The sequence below is a fragment of the Stigmatopora argus genome, chromosome 12 (assembly GCF_051989625.1).
Source record: "Stigmatopora argus isolate UIUO_Sarg chromosome 12, RoL_Sarg_1.0, whole genome shotgun sequence".
NCBI lineage: Eukaryota > Metazoa > Chordata > Actinopteri > Syngnathiformes > Syngnathidae > Stigmatopora > Stigmatopora argus.
The window spans coordinates 5,726,293-5,740,572 of record NC_135398.1 but is presented as its reverse complement, the minus strand read 5'-3'; the positions used below and the strand labels follow the sequence as shown (position 1 = coordinate 5,740,572).

Sequence of the window (14,280 nt, the reverse complement as noted above, 5' to 3'; positions counted from 1 at the left end):
AAAGCCTTGCTATACTATGTCGTTTTTTAAGAAAAAAGCCTTACAATATATATACTATGTCGTTTAAGAAAAGAAGCCTTACTGTACTGTCATTTTTCAAGAAAAAAAGCCTTTATACTATGTCGTTTTTTAAAGAAAAAAGCCATACTATACTATGTCATTTTTTAAAGAAAAAAGCCATACTATACTATGTCATTTTTAAAGAAAGAAAAAAAAGCCTTACTATACTATGTCGTTTTTTTAAAGAAAAAAGGCATACTATACTGTCATTTTTTTAAAGAAAAAAGCCTTACTATAATATATCGTTTTCAATAAAAAGCCTTACGATACATGGTCATTTTTTTCAATAAAAAGCCTTACTATAAATGGTCATTCTTAAAGATTAAGGCTTTACTATACCTGGTCATATTTTCAATAAAAAGCCTTACTATACCCGATCATTTTTAAAGCAAAAAGCCTTACTATACTATGTCATTTTTAAAGAAAAAAGCCTTACTATACTATGTCGTTTTTAAAGAAAAAAAGCCTTACTATACTATGTCGTTTTTTAAAGAAAAAAGGAATACTATACTATGTCATTTTTTAAAGAAAAAAAGCCTTACTATACTATGTCGTTTTTCTAGAAAAAAAGCCTTACTATACTGTCGTTTTTTAAAGAAAAAAGGAATACTATACTATGTCAATTTTTTAAAGAAAAAAGCCTTACTATACTATGTCATTTTTAAAGAAAATGGCCTTACTATACTATGTCGTTTTTAAAGAAAAAAGCCTTACTATACTATGTTGTTTTTAAGAAAAAAAGCCTTACTATACTATGTCGTTTTTTAAGAAAAAAAGCCTTACTATACTATGTCGTTTTTTAAAGAAAAAAAAGCCTTACTATACTATGTCGTTTTTTGAGAAAAAAAGCCTTACTATACTATGTCGTTCTTTAAGAAAAAAGCCTTACAATATATATACTATGTCGTTTTTTAAGAAAAGAAGCCTTACTGTACTATGTCATTTTTCAAGAAAAAAAGCCTTTATACTATGTCGTTTTTAAAGAAAAAAGCCATACTATACTATGTCATTTTTTAAAGAAAAAAGCCATACTATATTATGTCATTTTTTAAAGAAAAAAGCCATACAATACTATGTCATTTTTAAAGAAAAAAAGCCTTACTATACTATGTCGTTTTTTAAAGAAAAAAAGCCTTACTATACTATGTTTTTTTAAGAAAAAAGCCTTACTATACTGTGTCGTTTTTTGAAGAAAAATTCCTCACCATACTATGTCGTTTTTTTAAGAAAAAAGCCGTACTATACCATGTTTTTTAAGAAAAAAGCCCTACTATACTATGTAGTTTTTTTTTAAAGAAAAAAAGCCTTAAGAACCACTGCGTTAGAGTAACTCACCCTAAGGAATGAGTCGAGGGCTCCGTTCTCCATAAACTCAGTGACAATCATGACAGGCCGGCTCTTGGTGACGACGCCTTCCAGACGAATGATGTTGGGGTGGTCAAACTGTCCCATAATGGATGCTTCAGACAGGAAGTCACGCCTCTGCTTTTCGACATAGCCTGCTTTTAAGGTCTTGATGGCGACAAAAATTTCCCTCTTGCTGGGTAGCTTTAGACGTCCCTTGTATACTTCTCCAAATTCACCTGAAATAAAGGTTTGTGTCATTGCAATCCACAAGCACTGGATAATTAGCTTCATAATTTTCTTATTTAAAAAAAAAAAATCTATGTGCGTGTTTGAGTTGAGTTTTGATTTGATAAAATGGATATCTTTAAAATGTTATCCCTAATCGTGCCCTAATCTAATTTGCATCATCCCTCTTATCTCACTTGGTGAAAATGCAAATCAAGAGGAGCTATTTCAACCTCGAACTCATTACCAGTGCTATTTTAGTCTGAAAAAAAAGCAATCAAGTGGTGTGCTAGAACAAGGCTATACGTACTAGATACAAGACTTTAAAAAGAGCGAATTGTAAAACCAATTACCTGACAATCACTTGCTTACATTTTAATAGTAATATTTGAAATTAACAATAATCAGAAGGACATATGTGGCAGGAATAATTTCTTATGCAGTTACAGCAAATCCCATGGTATCTGGCCTATATTTGGTTCATGTCCATGGGTCTCAATGATTGGCTAGCTTTACATCCCCGGCAAGCGTGTGCTACCACAGAGATGTAAAATGACAATGCAGAAATTCAGTAAAAGACAGAGTGACTACCTGCACCAATAACTTCCTCAATTTTAACAGTTGAGACGTCAATCTCCTTGGCAAACTCATGGACTGCTTCGTTGGGGTCTTCGTACGTGAAGGGGTCGATGTAGATCTTCATCCCTGGGGAGCCTGAGAAGTGGGTCGGGCAGCCCAGTGGTGAGGGGCAGTTAGACATGTCGGCTCGCAAAGAGAGTTCTAGAACAACCAAAGGTGCCCAGTGAGAAGAATCTCATCTATTTTTTTTCCATGAGGGTGAAGTATGTTCGTAATGGCTGACGAATGCAATTGACCCAAAAGGTTGACACTCCAATCACAATGTGAAACAGGAGTACTTCCCATCAGTGCAAGCTTTTAACAATATTAATGGGGACAACTAAACATGATATATGGGTTTCCTTAAGATAAATGGAAGGCCTTCACCAGATGGAAATGGTTATTATATCACACAACTGACATTTTAAAAAGTATGGGTGATGGGTCACAAGGGCAACTTAGGTTCCACGTCAAGACAAATACTCAGTTGTAATTGGCGACGTTTTGAGTGGCACCATGAATGTCAAATATGATATGGACTTTGGTTAAACTATGATTTGTTATACAGTCGTGTAACTAATGTCCATGTGTCCATAAACCTTTTTTTATGAAAAAAGTTATAGCTGCCTAAAGTTTTCACGTTTTTGGACCCTCAGGGTTGTTCAATTTTATCGTTTCCATTTTATAAATAATCCTATAGCAAGCAGGATTGAAGGCCGAGATGAGGGTAGACCACACAGTCACCGAATATTTTTCACCTACCCTTCACCCGCCTTCCCCCTTTGCAGCCTCCCTCAATTCTTTGATAGTGCTAGAAGCAATTTTGCCTACAGCCTTTCCCTACAGGCTCATGAAGCGATAAAAACTGCAGCGCCATCAATTTGCTTTTTATGCCCCTTGGCAATATGAGAGCGATCGCAGTTCTCGGACCTGCCGACATAATGCCACAATCCTTGTATTGACACAGCTGGTGGGCACCGCTACTGAGAAGAACTTGTAAACATATTCAACAGACACCGCCACAAGATGGACATAACGGTGAACAAGCAGATGTCAAATCATTATTCTTAGAGTGGCGACAGAGGCAAACCTCTTTTCTCCAAGTGGAAAAAACCTCGGCCATGAGCATGATTGGAATAAATCCACCTGCATCAAGTCAATTTGGGCTCTTTTCATTTGCATAACACGTGGCGATGGAGGGGTCTCAAGAGATGGAGGCGGGATGAGCTCTGGTCTTGGAGGGATCAAGGTAGCTCACCACTATCTTCACTTAAAGCTGATTCAGAGTACAGCACTAATTGCCTTGAACCCTGCCTGTATGAACCTAATTGGTCATTAGAGATTCTATTCAGATTAGATTCAAGGTAATCCATTAAGGGGTTTATCTCTAAGCATTTCAAAAGGTCCCTTTTATACTGCAATTATTTTCCGTGCTATAAGGCACAACAAAAATACTTTTTTTCCAATAAGCCGATGTAACTACTACTACTACCACCAATACCATCACCACTACTACTGCCTCTTATAATCCAGTGCGCCTTATAGTGCTGACACTACGGAAATATGCATGCATGCAAGCAGATCCTTGCGCGAAGACAACAGCTGATCCATTATTTTCTTGTTCCCTATTTCTAACAACACTTTCATATATTATTTATCATCGAGCAGTATGGACTATCTTTTAATGGACATTTCATGAAAAAAACAGATATTTTCTTTAATATTTCACAAGTCTTTTATCCAAGTGTGTGAGGAAAATGTATCAAAACCACTGTCCTATTTTTACCCAGCCATGAGAGAAACAATACTTTCAGGGGGGGAAGTTCATTGGTGTTGCAGCTACCGCATGACTTTCCCTTTGACAAGAGTTCACACTATTTTCCAATTACTCTATTTTCCAGTAGATGGATGCACAAAGTGGGGGAATGTCAAAGAGCTTGTGTTTTATTGAGTTAACTATGTTATCAATGATGTTGTTTGCCCTGGGCTATGATGTGAGTGGCTTGGGACCTTTTATTGAAGAGTTTTTTGCAATTTGCTAAACTGCTGCTTTTGTTGAGTCCGTCGAAATCACATGTATTATACGTTTGTGCTGATAAGTCAATGCAAAAAAAATACTGAATGTAGGCTCGTATAACTAAAAAAAATCTTGAGTTTCATATCTGTACATTACTGCAGAAATATCCACTCAGCAGTTCATTCGATTATGAAGATATGCATTATGTTAAGGGATGCATTTCAAATGATCTGAAACAGATTTGCATAATTTAATGTTCACTTATCAGACTTCAAAATAATAAGTAAATCAATCTACATGCCCTTTTAATCTACTTGCCTGGATTCATCTTGCATTGAGTCAAATCCACAAGTAAAATATGTCTAGTATGACGATAAAATTGATAAGCCCATTAAAAGATAAGCAAGATAAGTGACTATACTATGTTACACTTGTTTGACTTTGTGCAATAACCGCCTTTTTCATCATGATTTATTTAATTTTAGCCGCTGTGCAGGTTCCGTAACTTAAATTTTTCATAAGTTTTGATAAGCGGGTATCTTGACATCTGAAAATGAGGACACATCATTGGATGTTTGTGTGTGCGGTAATGGCGGGGGAAAAGGCACCTAAAAGGGAAGTTGGCATATTTTCTGAAACTTCACCTAAAACAATTGGTTTTGTGGCACGGTTTAATTGTTGGGCTGAATACTGTAATTACCAAACTGTCAGTTCCATCTCAGCACAGAATGAAAGACAACAATGCATTATGAGATTGTGTGGTGGAGGAGAAGGGGGTTTGCCTGCATTATGGGAAAAATGAATAGGATCTCTTATCAGCAAATTGACATATTTGATGATTGATGACTTTGATTATTCTACTGTCTTTGTGGCACTTTGCTTTTGGCTCTTGTGGCCCGTGGCAGCTTTAATGAGTCTTGCTTGCCGCAGCAGTGAGACAAGTATGTATTGAAAACACTGCTGTGTCAGGCTCGACAAAGCTCCATCCCCATGAGTGAGCCCCTGCACAGACAGTGAGCTCGGCGACGTACACTACTTGCATTGGATGCTTAAAACTTGTAGGCTGCTTTTGTGTTTGAAGCTGCGTGTATTCTCCAGACCCCATCCTCGTCAGTGTCAGGGGAGTGCTTATTACATGACGCACTCGAAGCCAAAGTAAACCCATGAGAGATGACTGACAATCCCAGTCATTGGCGCAAAGAACTGAGAATGAATTTGGCATTAGCTGTTTTCCTTTGTTGTGCACCTCACATTTAGTTCTGTACAATAATCTCTTTCTACCTGACTGTTAAATTCAACCAATTAACATGCAATAAAGGGTACACGGTCGATTGGTCGCCGATCTTTTGGTTGCCCGGAAGGTTATTGATAATTACCATTTAAATCATTGCTCAAATTCCCTAAATACAAACTGCAAATTACTATTTAGTCATACTTAATGCCCTAGTAATTATTAGGCTAAAGAAAAGCTCAAAATTTCCTGGACTTTTGTTTTTTGTTGGAGAACTTGTTAAGACCCTGACTGACGTAGCTTCTTAAAGGGACAACGCATGTACAGACAAACTCTTATACACTCACACGTCGGTTCAATGAATCTGCTCATGGCCATTGTTGGCTTTTATTGATGCGTAGACCGTGTTGTTTTACCTTGTTTTGTCGCCGGTCTTTTGGTCGCCCGTTGTCGCGGTCCGAGCGACCAAAAGACCGACGACCAATCGACCGCACACGCAATAAAGACAACATCATTGTGACTATTAGTGACGTGTCGCAGCTATAGGGTAAATCTGTTACTTTTATGTGGAAAATGTTTCAATATTGAATTGAATTTATTGTCATTATGATGCCTAGTTAGCTGGGATAGTGTGCAAAACCATTTTGTTGCTTTAGTGAAAACCCATTTTAATTACTCAAATTAAACATGATATTTTCATATTATAAATTGGAATATTGGATAACAGCTTTGAGACTGTTTACATACATTTAGTTACATAGTGATATTGAGTACCTTGCATTATCAGTGCTTTATAGAACCCAATGACAATGGCAACAAAATCAACAAATTTGAGGTAGCCATCGAATATGTGCCTCCTCTATTAATGGTGGATTTACCTCGTCCCGTGCTGTAATGTTGCAATTTGTCACTGTAGACTGCCTCCTTGCTGTAGGCCCTTTTCCTAGTGTAACAACAATAAGACAAGAGAGGAAAACAGATGAAGATCAGATGACAGGTGGCATGAACAAGGTCCTGGCAAATGCCAAAGAGTAAACGCGGCTGCAATATAATCGGTTACACGAGGGTGGGCTGAAGCTTCTGTGGTGCTAAATGAAGTTCATGAAAATGAGCTGAGTTTTAATTAGATCTCGATAGGATCGCTTTGCTTTTCATGTCTGCTCTGCAATGCCATCAAAAGAGCCCGGCCTCTTTTGTGAAAGCTCAAAGTTGCGCACGGCTCAGCAGAATCTGTGACCTTCAAATATCTAAAGCAAGGGTGCCTTACCAATGCGACAGAGTGACCGGCAAATGCCAAATTAAATCAGCTCAACTTCACTAATAAGACAAAGTTGGAGCTGTTGAACTTCTTAATGAAACTATGCAACATTGTGGAATATTCTTGCTGGCATTGAAACAAGCTTATTTGTATTTGTTTATGTACCAAGTATTTTCCATGGATACGAATGTCAACCTTACTACAGCTGAACATGGGTTACATGGTGAGGATTTTTTTTTTTCTACAACATTAACATTTAAAGCAGAGCATGTATATGCACAGTGTGTACTGCATTAAGATTGTTTATTAAGCTTTTACATTGTAACACTGGGGGAATTAATGAAAATTGTGGTTACCTGCTGCACACGATAGATATGGCGACAAGTGAAACAATGAAGACCACTCCTGCAGCTGCGGACCCCGCAATTAGAGGAAGTTGCTCCCTCAGCTCTGATTTGAAGTCATCTAAAAATGTAGAAAGACAGATGTTAAGAATAGTACTTAATAATCACATTAAATAACAGAATGCTCCTGGAAAATACAATGTGTTTCTGAACAATCATTCATAATAATAAATGAACAGTGTAACTCTTTAAGATGTCAACATCTTTTGATTGATATGTTCCAAAAAGTTATGAAATTAATTTATTCCAGAAGGTTCCATAACTGAAAATTTTCATAAGTGGAATCACATTTTACATGCAAATGCCCTAATACATTCCCAGGTTATTATCAAAAGGTTCCCAAACCCTTAAAAAATTATAACAGGATCCTAATTTTGTATGAGTATGTGAGAAAGACAAAAAGATTTTTTTAATTAAGCCATTATAATTACTAAATAGCATTTCAAGAAATTAGGGGATGTGTAAATATATATATGCTTATGAAAAAGTAGTTAATAAAAAAGTTTTGGTCAGTGCAGGCCATGGTCTCAATAGATTGAATTGCTGTGTAAGGTCATGACAGTATTCCTAACATAACAAATCTGAGAACGGCCTAATATATTGAGAGAGTACCACATGACAGAAAATATGAAAAACACACAACATCCCCTCTTTTAAGGGCATGCTTGCGTGTATTCGGGTTTTCGTGCGAGGGCGTGTGCTGAACGGCTCGACTGGCTGCCTGACGGATAAAGAAAACATACAGATGTCTCAGTTGAGAGGCGCTGACTGAAATCCGCTGGGCTTTTGCAGCATTGAGTGACAGGTTGTGTTTGATAAACTGAGACAGAGAGGTGCAAAAAGCGAGGCGGCGAGCGAGTGATGCAAGAAAAAAAAGAATGACAAGGGGGCCCTTATCTTTCAATATAGCCAAACTAGTAAAAACAACTACACTTCAGATTTCTGTTTCACAAGGTTTGTATCAAAAGACATGTCACATAAAACCTAAATACTGTGGACTCTCGAAATCCCAAAGTTATTACAAAATACGCTCATAAAGGTTGTTTTTTCATTTGGCATTGTTGGCAGCAAAAATGTTGTAATCTAGCACTTTGTTTGTTAGTCTTTTTCTATTTTCATAAAACAGGTGATGAATACTTTGAAGTAAAAAATAAAATAAAAACTGAGCAAAAAGGAGGTGCCCATGTCCGGCGTGGCCGGACGTTTCGTCGAAAGACGTTTGGTCGACCGGACGTTTGGTCGACCGGACGTTTGGTAGAACGGACGTTTGGTCGCTGGGTTCGCTCGCTGTCAAATTATGACAGAGCGTTTACTGTTGATATTAGATATTAAGATATTAAACTTACTCTCTCTCTCATGATTATAATTTTGAGAGCTGGTTTCAACAGTAACAACCCGGCGACCAAACGTCCCTTCTACCAAACGCCCCTTCTACCAAACGCCCCTTCTACCAAACGCCCCTTCTACCAAACGCCCCTTCTACCAAACGCCCCTTCTACCAAACGTCCCTTCTACCAAACGTCCCTTCTACCAAACGTCCCTTCTACCAAACGTCCCTTCTACCAAACGTCCCTTCTACCAAACGTCCCTTCTACCAAACGTCCCTTCTACCAAACGTCCCTTCTACCAAACGTCCGTTCTACCAAACGTCCCTTCTACCAAACGTCCGTTCTACCAAACGTCAATTCTACCAAACGTCCGTTCTACCAAACGTCCGTTCTACCAAACGTCCGTTCTACCAAACGTCCGTTCTACCAAACGTCCAGTCGACCAAACGTCCGGGGACCAAACGTCTTTCGACGAAACGTCCGAGTACCCATGTCCAGTGTGTAAACATTCGGGTATTCAAATAAATTTTATACAAATGTTGAGCCTGTGACTTTGTCCTACTTTTGAATTTTTCAACTGTGAGAGGTTTCTTAATAAGATTTTCCCTGTCAGGGTTTTCTTGACTGCAAACGCTTGCAAGTAACCCTCTTAAGCTACAGTCGGTCATCATTGTTCATTTTTGGCAGTAAATTCAAAGATTGATTAGGCAAATCATCTTTTGCCAAAATCCAATTCTCTGCGTGGAAGGAGCTTAGAGGACTATAAGGATAAGGAGGACGAGCACATATCTGGAGCGAGGCGTGGGAGCTGGCTGGAATACGTACATGAGGACAGTGTGTGACAGGAACTGCACACTCTTTCAGCCCGTACATTTGTCAAGAATGTGTGTGATGAGTGTCGCCGGAACTCCAATTCGCAGGCGTCTGCTCTCTTTTTCATGCAGAGTGCTGATGAACTCTGACAGCAGAAAATCACACTGCAACATGTTCCATTTCAAACAGGCGCCATTTGCAATCAGTTAGCATTTTGGGTGTTGGCCTATTTTGCAATGGGAGACATCAAGTCACCTTACCCAGGAAGCAATCACCTTTTGTTCAGCGTGCTTGTCAATCAAACTGATGTGTGTTTGTGATTCCAAGGAGTCATTTCGGGGGCGTATAGTAAGACATTTAATATTTTGGCTGAATTTTCAAATGCTTTTAATGAATTGTGTTCAGCCAAGCATTGGTGTAAAATAATAAAATTGAACATGACATTTGAGCAGACTCCTTTGTAAGTAGCCCATTGAGTGTTGAATATGTCATTGTATTCAGTTGAAACAATTAGGGTGTAAAATCCTTACCTTGTATGGATAATAAAGTATAAACCGATGACAAACAAAAAAAGAAACCCTTTCTTTTGGCCGACTTGGACAGATGCTGTTTAATGAGGTGACAAATATACTTTCATAACTCCTTCCTTATGGTTTTTTTTTTCAGATATATATTTTGGAACACCCCCAACCCCTCTTTTGCTCTCTCTTTTAAATACGCAAAAGGCCCATCAAGGAATCTCATCAACTACTAATCTCGCACTCCAATTCGAGGATGGTTGGGTTAAAAACCATTTAGCTTAGCTTTCTGGAACAAGCACAGTTAGTTGCACAAACAAAAGTCATCCTGCGCATACACACACACATGTACACAAGCACTTGAACTTGACTGTAAAAGGAATTAATTTTGCTGCGGAAACAAAAGTGCAATTGAACCCTACACTCCACATCAACTCATAATACGGCAGTATCAAATACGATGCGAGACGCCGAGTGTTGGTGTGTGAGAGTGAATGCAAGAAGGAGAGAGGGTGGGTAAGAGAGTGAGAGACAGTGGAGGGCAAAGAGAGCTATTTCTCCTGGCTCATAGATCCTTACCATCTGTGAGGGTTTGGAAGCACATCTTGCTGCTGTATTTGCCAAAACCAGCAACGGTCCGTGCCCGCACCTGCACTACATACACTGTGCCTGAACGCAGGGCCTCCACACGTGCTGAGTTTGTTTGGCTCCGCAGAATGGTGGAGTTAATCTCTGCATGGTCCTGAAAGCCAGAATGTATAAACAAATTAGCAACAAAAACAGCAGACAGAAACGATATCAACGGAAGGAGTGATCCCACTCCAATATAGTGTAAAACATCTTTCATAAAAAGAGTAAGATGTTCCAATATGAAATAAAAAAAAAGTGTTATTTAGTGCTAAAAAACACTCCCATACGCTTGTCTTTATATTGACACTAAAGTTTATAATTCCAGTCCAGCTTTACGTATTTTTGTTTTCAGATGTGGACACGTTCACTACCATGTTTTGCTACTACATGCTTCTAAATTGCTTACCAAGACACAGTGGGATAGTTACACAAAAAATTTTCATACGGAATTGTTCTTTTGCTTTAGAAGGCGCTTAATTCTTAAGGGTGGATAATGGGTAATCCTGCAAACAAGGTGAAAATGATGAAATGAACAGAAGGAATCGGTGGTTATGGATCCAGCTTTATTGTTGGTATTAGCAATTTTCAACTGCCACGTTTAATGATAACCTAGGTGTGCATGCCTATTATGCTTGATAGTTAGTCTCAGGTTAGGTGCCAATATGCCAAAGGCCTTCATTAATAACTTATACCTGTCAGCTTCTCACACACAAAAGCAACTATGGCAGCCTGTAAATAAAAGCACACCACACTACATCCATGGCTGCAGGCTGCTGATTGCTTGATGAAGACATACGGTTCAAAGGATCAGCAGGAGGGATATTGCACGTGTCTGTAAAACTGTGAAAATATGGTTTAGGGATTTAAAAATCTGGACTGTGTCTTATGAAACATATGTGGCTCGTATGAGAACACGTGGAAACTAGGCTTTAAGGTTCACAAAGCAGGGATGGAAGTGATAAACAACATTAATATAATTATCCAACCCAAGCGGTTAAATTGTTTATCCCAGTTGGTCTGATGATGTTGTAAACACGGTTACCATTCTGAAACCGAGAGACACACAATTGCATTAACTCTGTACAGGCTTAATGAAAATAAATGCTTGAACTCGAGACTGAAGGACATTCTATTTTAGGAAAGCCTTTTTTTAAATTCAATAAAATGTACCTTGTTTAATAATTTAATGTAATAATTCACTTTTGCTTTTGACATCACACCATCTGTTAACCTCATCAATGAGCTGCATACGCAAAGTATCATTTTTTATTTAAATAGTAAGTCTATAGAAACAGGGGAGGTGCTTGAGCACTCTAAAAAGAAACTAGTCAACATCCCCAAAATGAATGGAACCAGTCAACATCTTGAGGACAAGTCGAAGTGCAAATAGACCACTTGGTGCAGTTGAAATAGCCCACATCCAACAATTTAGCTCTCTGAACCACTCTCTCCATCTGTTGAGTTTTCGCAGGAGGACAGGTGACCCAACAGATGGCAAACTTCCAATGGGGGGAGTATTCCTTGTGGGTGCACACGCTTGGAAGGGCTCTATCATGCTGCCAGTCAAATGGGGATTACACACAAACACACCAAACATGCACTTACTGAGAAAAAAGATCTGGCACTCTTCAGTTGATAGGTAAGAAGCTGGATCTATAAGGCGGGCCTTAACTGTTGCTGAACAATTAACATTAGTTGGACCAGACCTTAACCTCAGCAGTTGTGATGATAAACAAAAAGGCAGTTAAATCTACCAAAAATATTTAAGATAAACTGCGAACGAAGAGCCTTCATAGACTGTGAGCTAATGTTGAACAACTAAATATCCCACCAACCTGGCATCTTGGAAATACATAAAAGAATGGTAATGGTCAAATTTGGAGATATTCCAGTGGCCTTTATAGTAACTTTTTCGAGAAATGGTCCAATAGTACTTTTCTTGGCTAAAGCACTTTTACTTAATCAGCCAACTGTGAGTGCAACAAAGGACTGACTTTCTTTTGACCACTCGTTTATTTTTTTGGTTGCAAGAATCTATTGTCTTATCCAAACCTGGAACAGAATTATAATTAACTTGGTGTTTGTGTGTGTGTCTGTGTGTGTGTACGTGTGCACGTGTTTTACCAAAATGCCAACCACACAAAATGGACAGCATGGCCACTTGGCCCAAAGACAGGCATGGTGGGGTACCATGTGTCCCCACACACACAAACACTCACACAGTCACACATGGGAGGAGGTGCAGTGTAGATTTTAGTAGAAAAGATAATGGGGAAAAAAGTGTTAGAAAAAAAAAAAATAATGGATAATATACAGTAGTTAAAATAGCCTTTTTTCAAGTTCATACAAGATATGACAAAAATAAATGAGTTCTGAAGTAAATGTGCAGAAAATGTCAGTTGACTGAGTTCTGTCTATTTTTCATTTCTGCATTCCTTTGAGAGGACTATACCTGATATTCTTTTCACCTAGAGACTGATGAGCTAGTGGAGTGTGGAAACAAACCGAGCATGAGAGAAGAAAGCTGTTCTGAAGGAAGAAATGTACAGGCCTTTTTTTCAGTTTGGGTTTAAAAGTAGTCTGTATGATATCCAAACATTTTATTGTGGTCGAGGCTAGTTTGACGAGGTTGGGTTTCTTTTCTGATGAGTTTTCTGATGCATTCATGAACTAAAGAATGTTATTTGGAATGCCGCGGTTTGTGTTTACCTGAATTATCCCAGTTCAATGAGTCACCCCGTCCTTAGTGGTTTCCTAATATGCCATTACGCTGCACTCATCTATTTGCGTGAGAACGTGCTACGTAAACATCAGCAGGATTAGGTTTCATTGATATTCATGAACTAATAGGAGCCTGTATAATTGTTATTTACATGACGCTAAGCTGTCTGGAAGATAAGCTTCCTCAAGTCCTTGATGATTGGAATCCCTTTCATGAACAAAGCAAAACAAGTGTAGAAGCAGTGCACCATGGTTTGTACTAAACTGAGCAATGACTCGGGGAGACAAAGATACCATACATTTGACTTCCAGATAATGATCAGTGAACTTTTGCTAGAATTACTTTAAAATAAGTATTTCAAATGATAATTTATCCACTATGGAGTTGCATCTTTTATTCAGTAAGCAGAGGATGAGCAAGCCTCACCAAATTTCAAAAAAGGCAAAAGTGCATGACCAGCAATGCACTGCCAATCGATCAGCTTTACGAGGACAAACCTGAGCCCTGAAAAAGAAGCTCAAGTCTCTGATCTCCAACTATCGTTATATCTGAGGCCTTGGGAAAAAGCTACAGGTCAATACTGGAGCAGCCCAGCCTCCTTGGGGTTGGGTTGGCGACTTAATAAAGCAGAAGCATTGTATGTGAGCAGACGGGTCGATGTGATTCACCCCTCAGAGGCAATGCATTTTCACTGCAGTGCAGGTCGGTGTAATGTGGGGTGAGGACCGAGACCACAGGTCAACAAATTTGCTCTATTTGCAGCAGAACTCCCAAGGGGAGGATTGAAGCAAACAAAGTGAAACAACATGATCAACCTGGTAATCCCCTAGCATTTCGGTTCATTTATTGCTATTTTTCACATGTGATAAATGGAATCACACAAGACACACACCAATGGCATTGATTTGGGACGGATAAATTGAAGAAAGGGTTAGAAAAATAAACACCAGTGACTACAAAGGACAGGAATTTAAGAGCGCAATTACAATCATATTAGTAAAGTTGACTATATCTGATGAGGCATGATTGAGGCATTAGGGTACTCAAGTCAATCTCTACAATGTGATTGCTTTTATCATATTTCATGTTTAGAATTGTTGTCCTTAAAT

At 38.6% G+C, this 14,280-nt stretch overlaps 1 protein-coding gene across 2 annotated transcripts in view; it reads right to left on the bottom strand.

Moving 5' to 3' along the window:
- Window positions 1-14,280, bottom strand: part of LOC144085301 (ephrin type-B receptor 1-B) — a 118,530-nt gene that overhangs the window by 41,634 nt on the left and 62,616 nt on the right. Inside the window, exons 7-11 of one of the 2 annotated variants that reach the window (XM_077614418.1) lie at window positions 10,399-10,561; window positions 7,113-7,221; window positions 6,377-6,441; window positions 2,224-2,412; window positions 1,396-1,643 (exon numbers count right to left, since the gene is read on the bottom strand). In XM_077614418.1, coding sequence (XP_077470544.1) covers window positions 1,396-1,643; window positions 2,224-2,412; window positions 6,377-6,441; window positions 7,113-7,221; window positions 10,399-10,561 — 774 coding nt within the window. The remainder of the gene's footprint in view (window positions 1-1,395; window positions 1,644-2,223; window positions 2,413-6,376; window positions 6,442-7,112; window positions 7,222-10,398; window positions 10,562-14,280) is intronic. The other variant, XM_077614419.1, reaches the window with a different exon arrangement.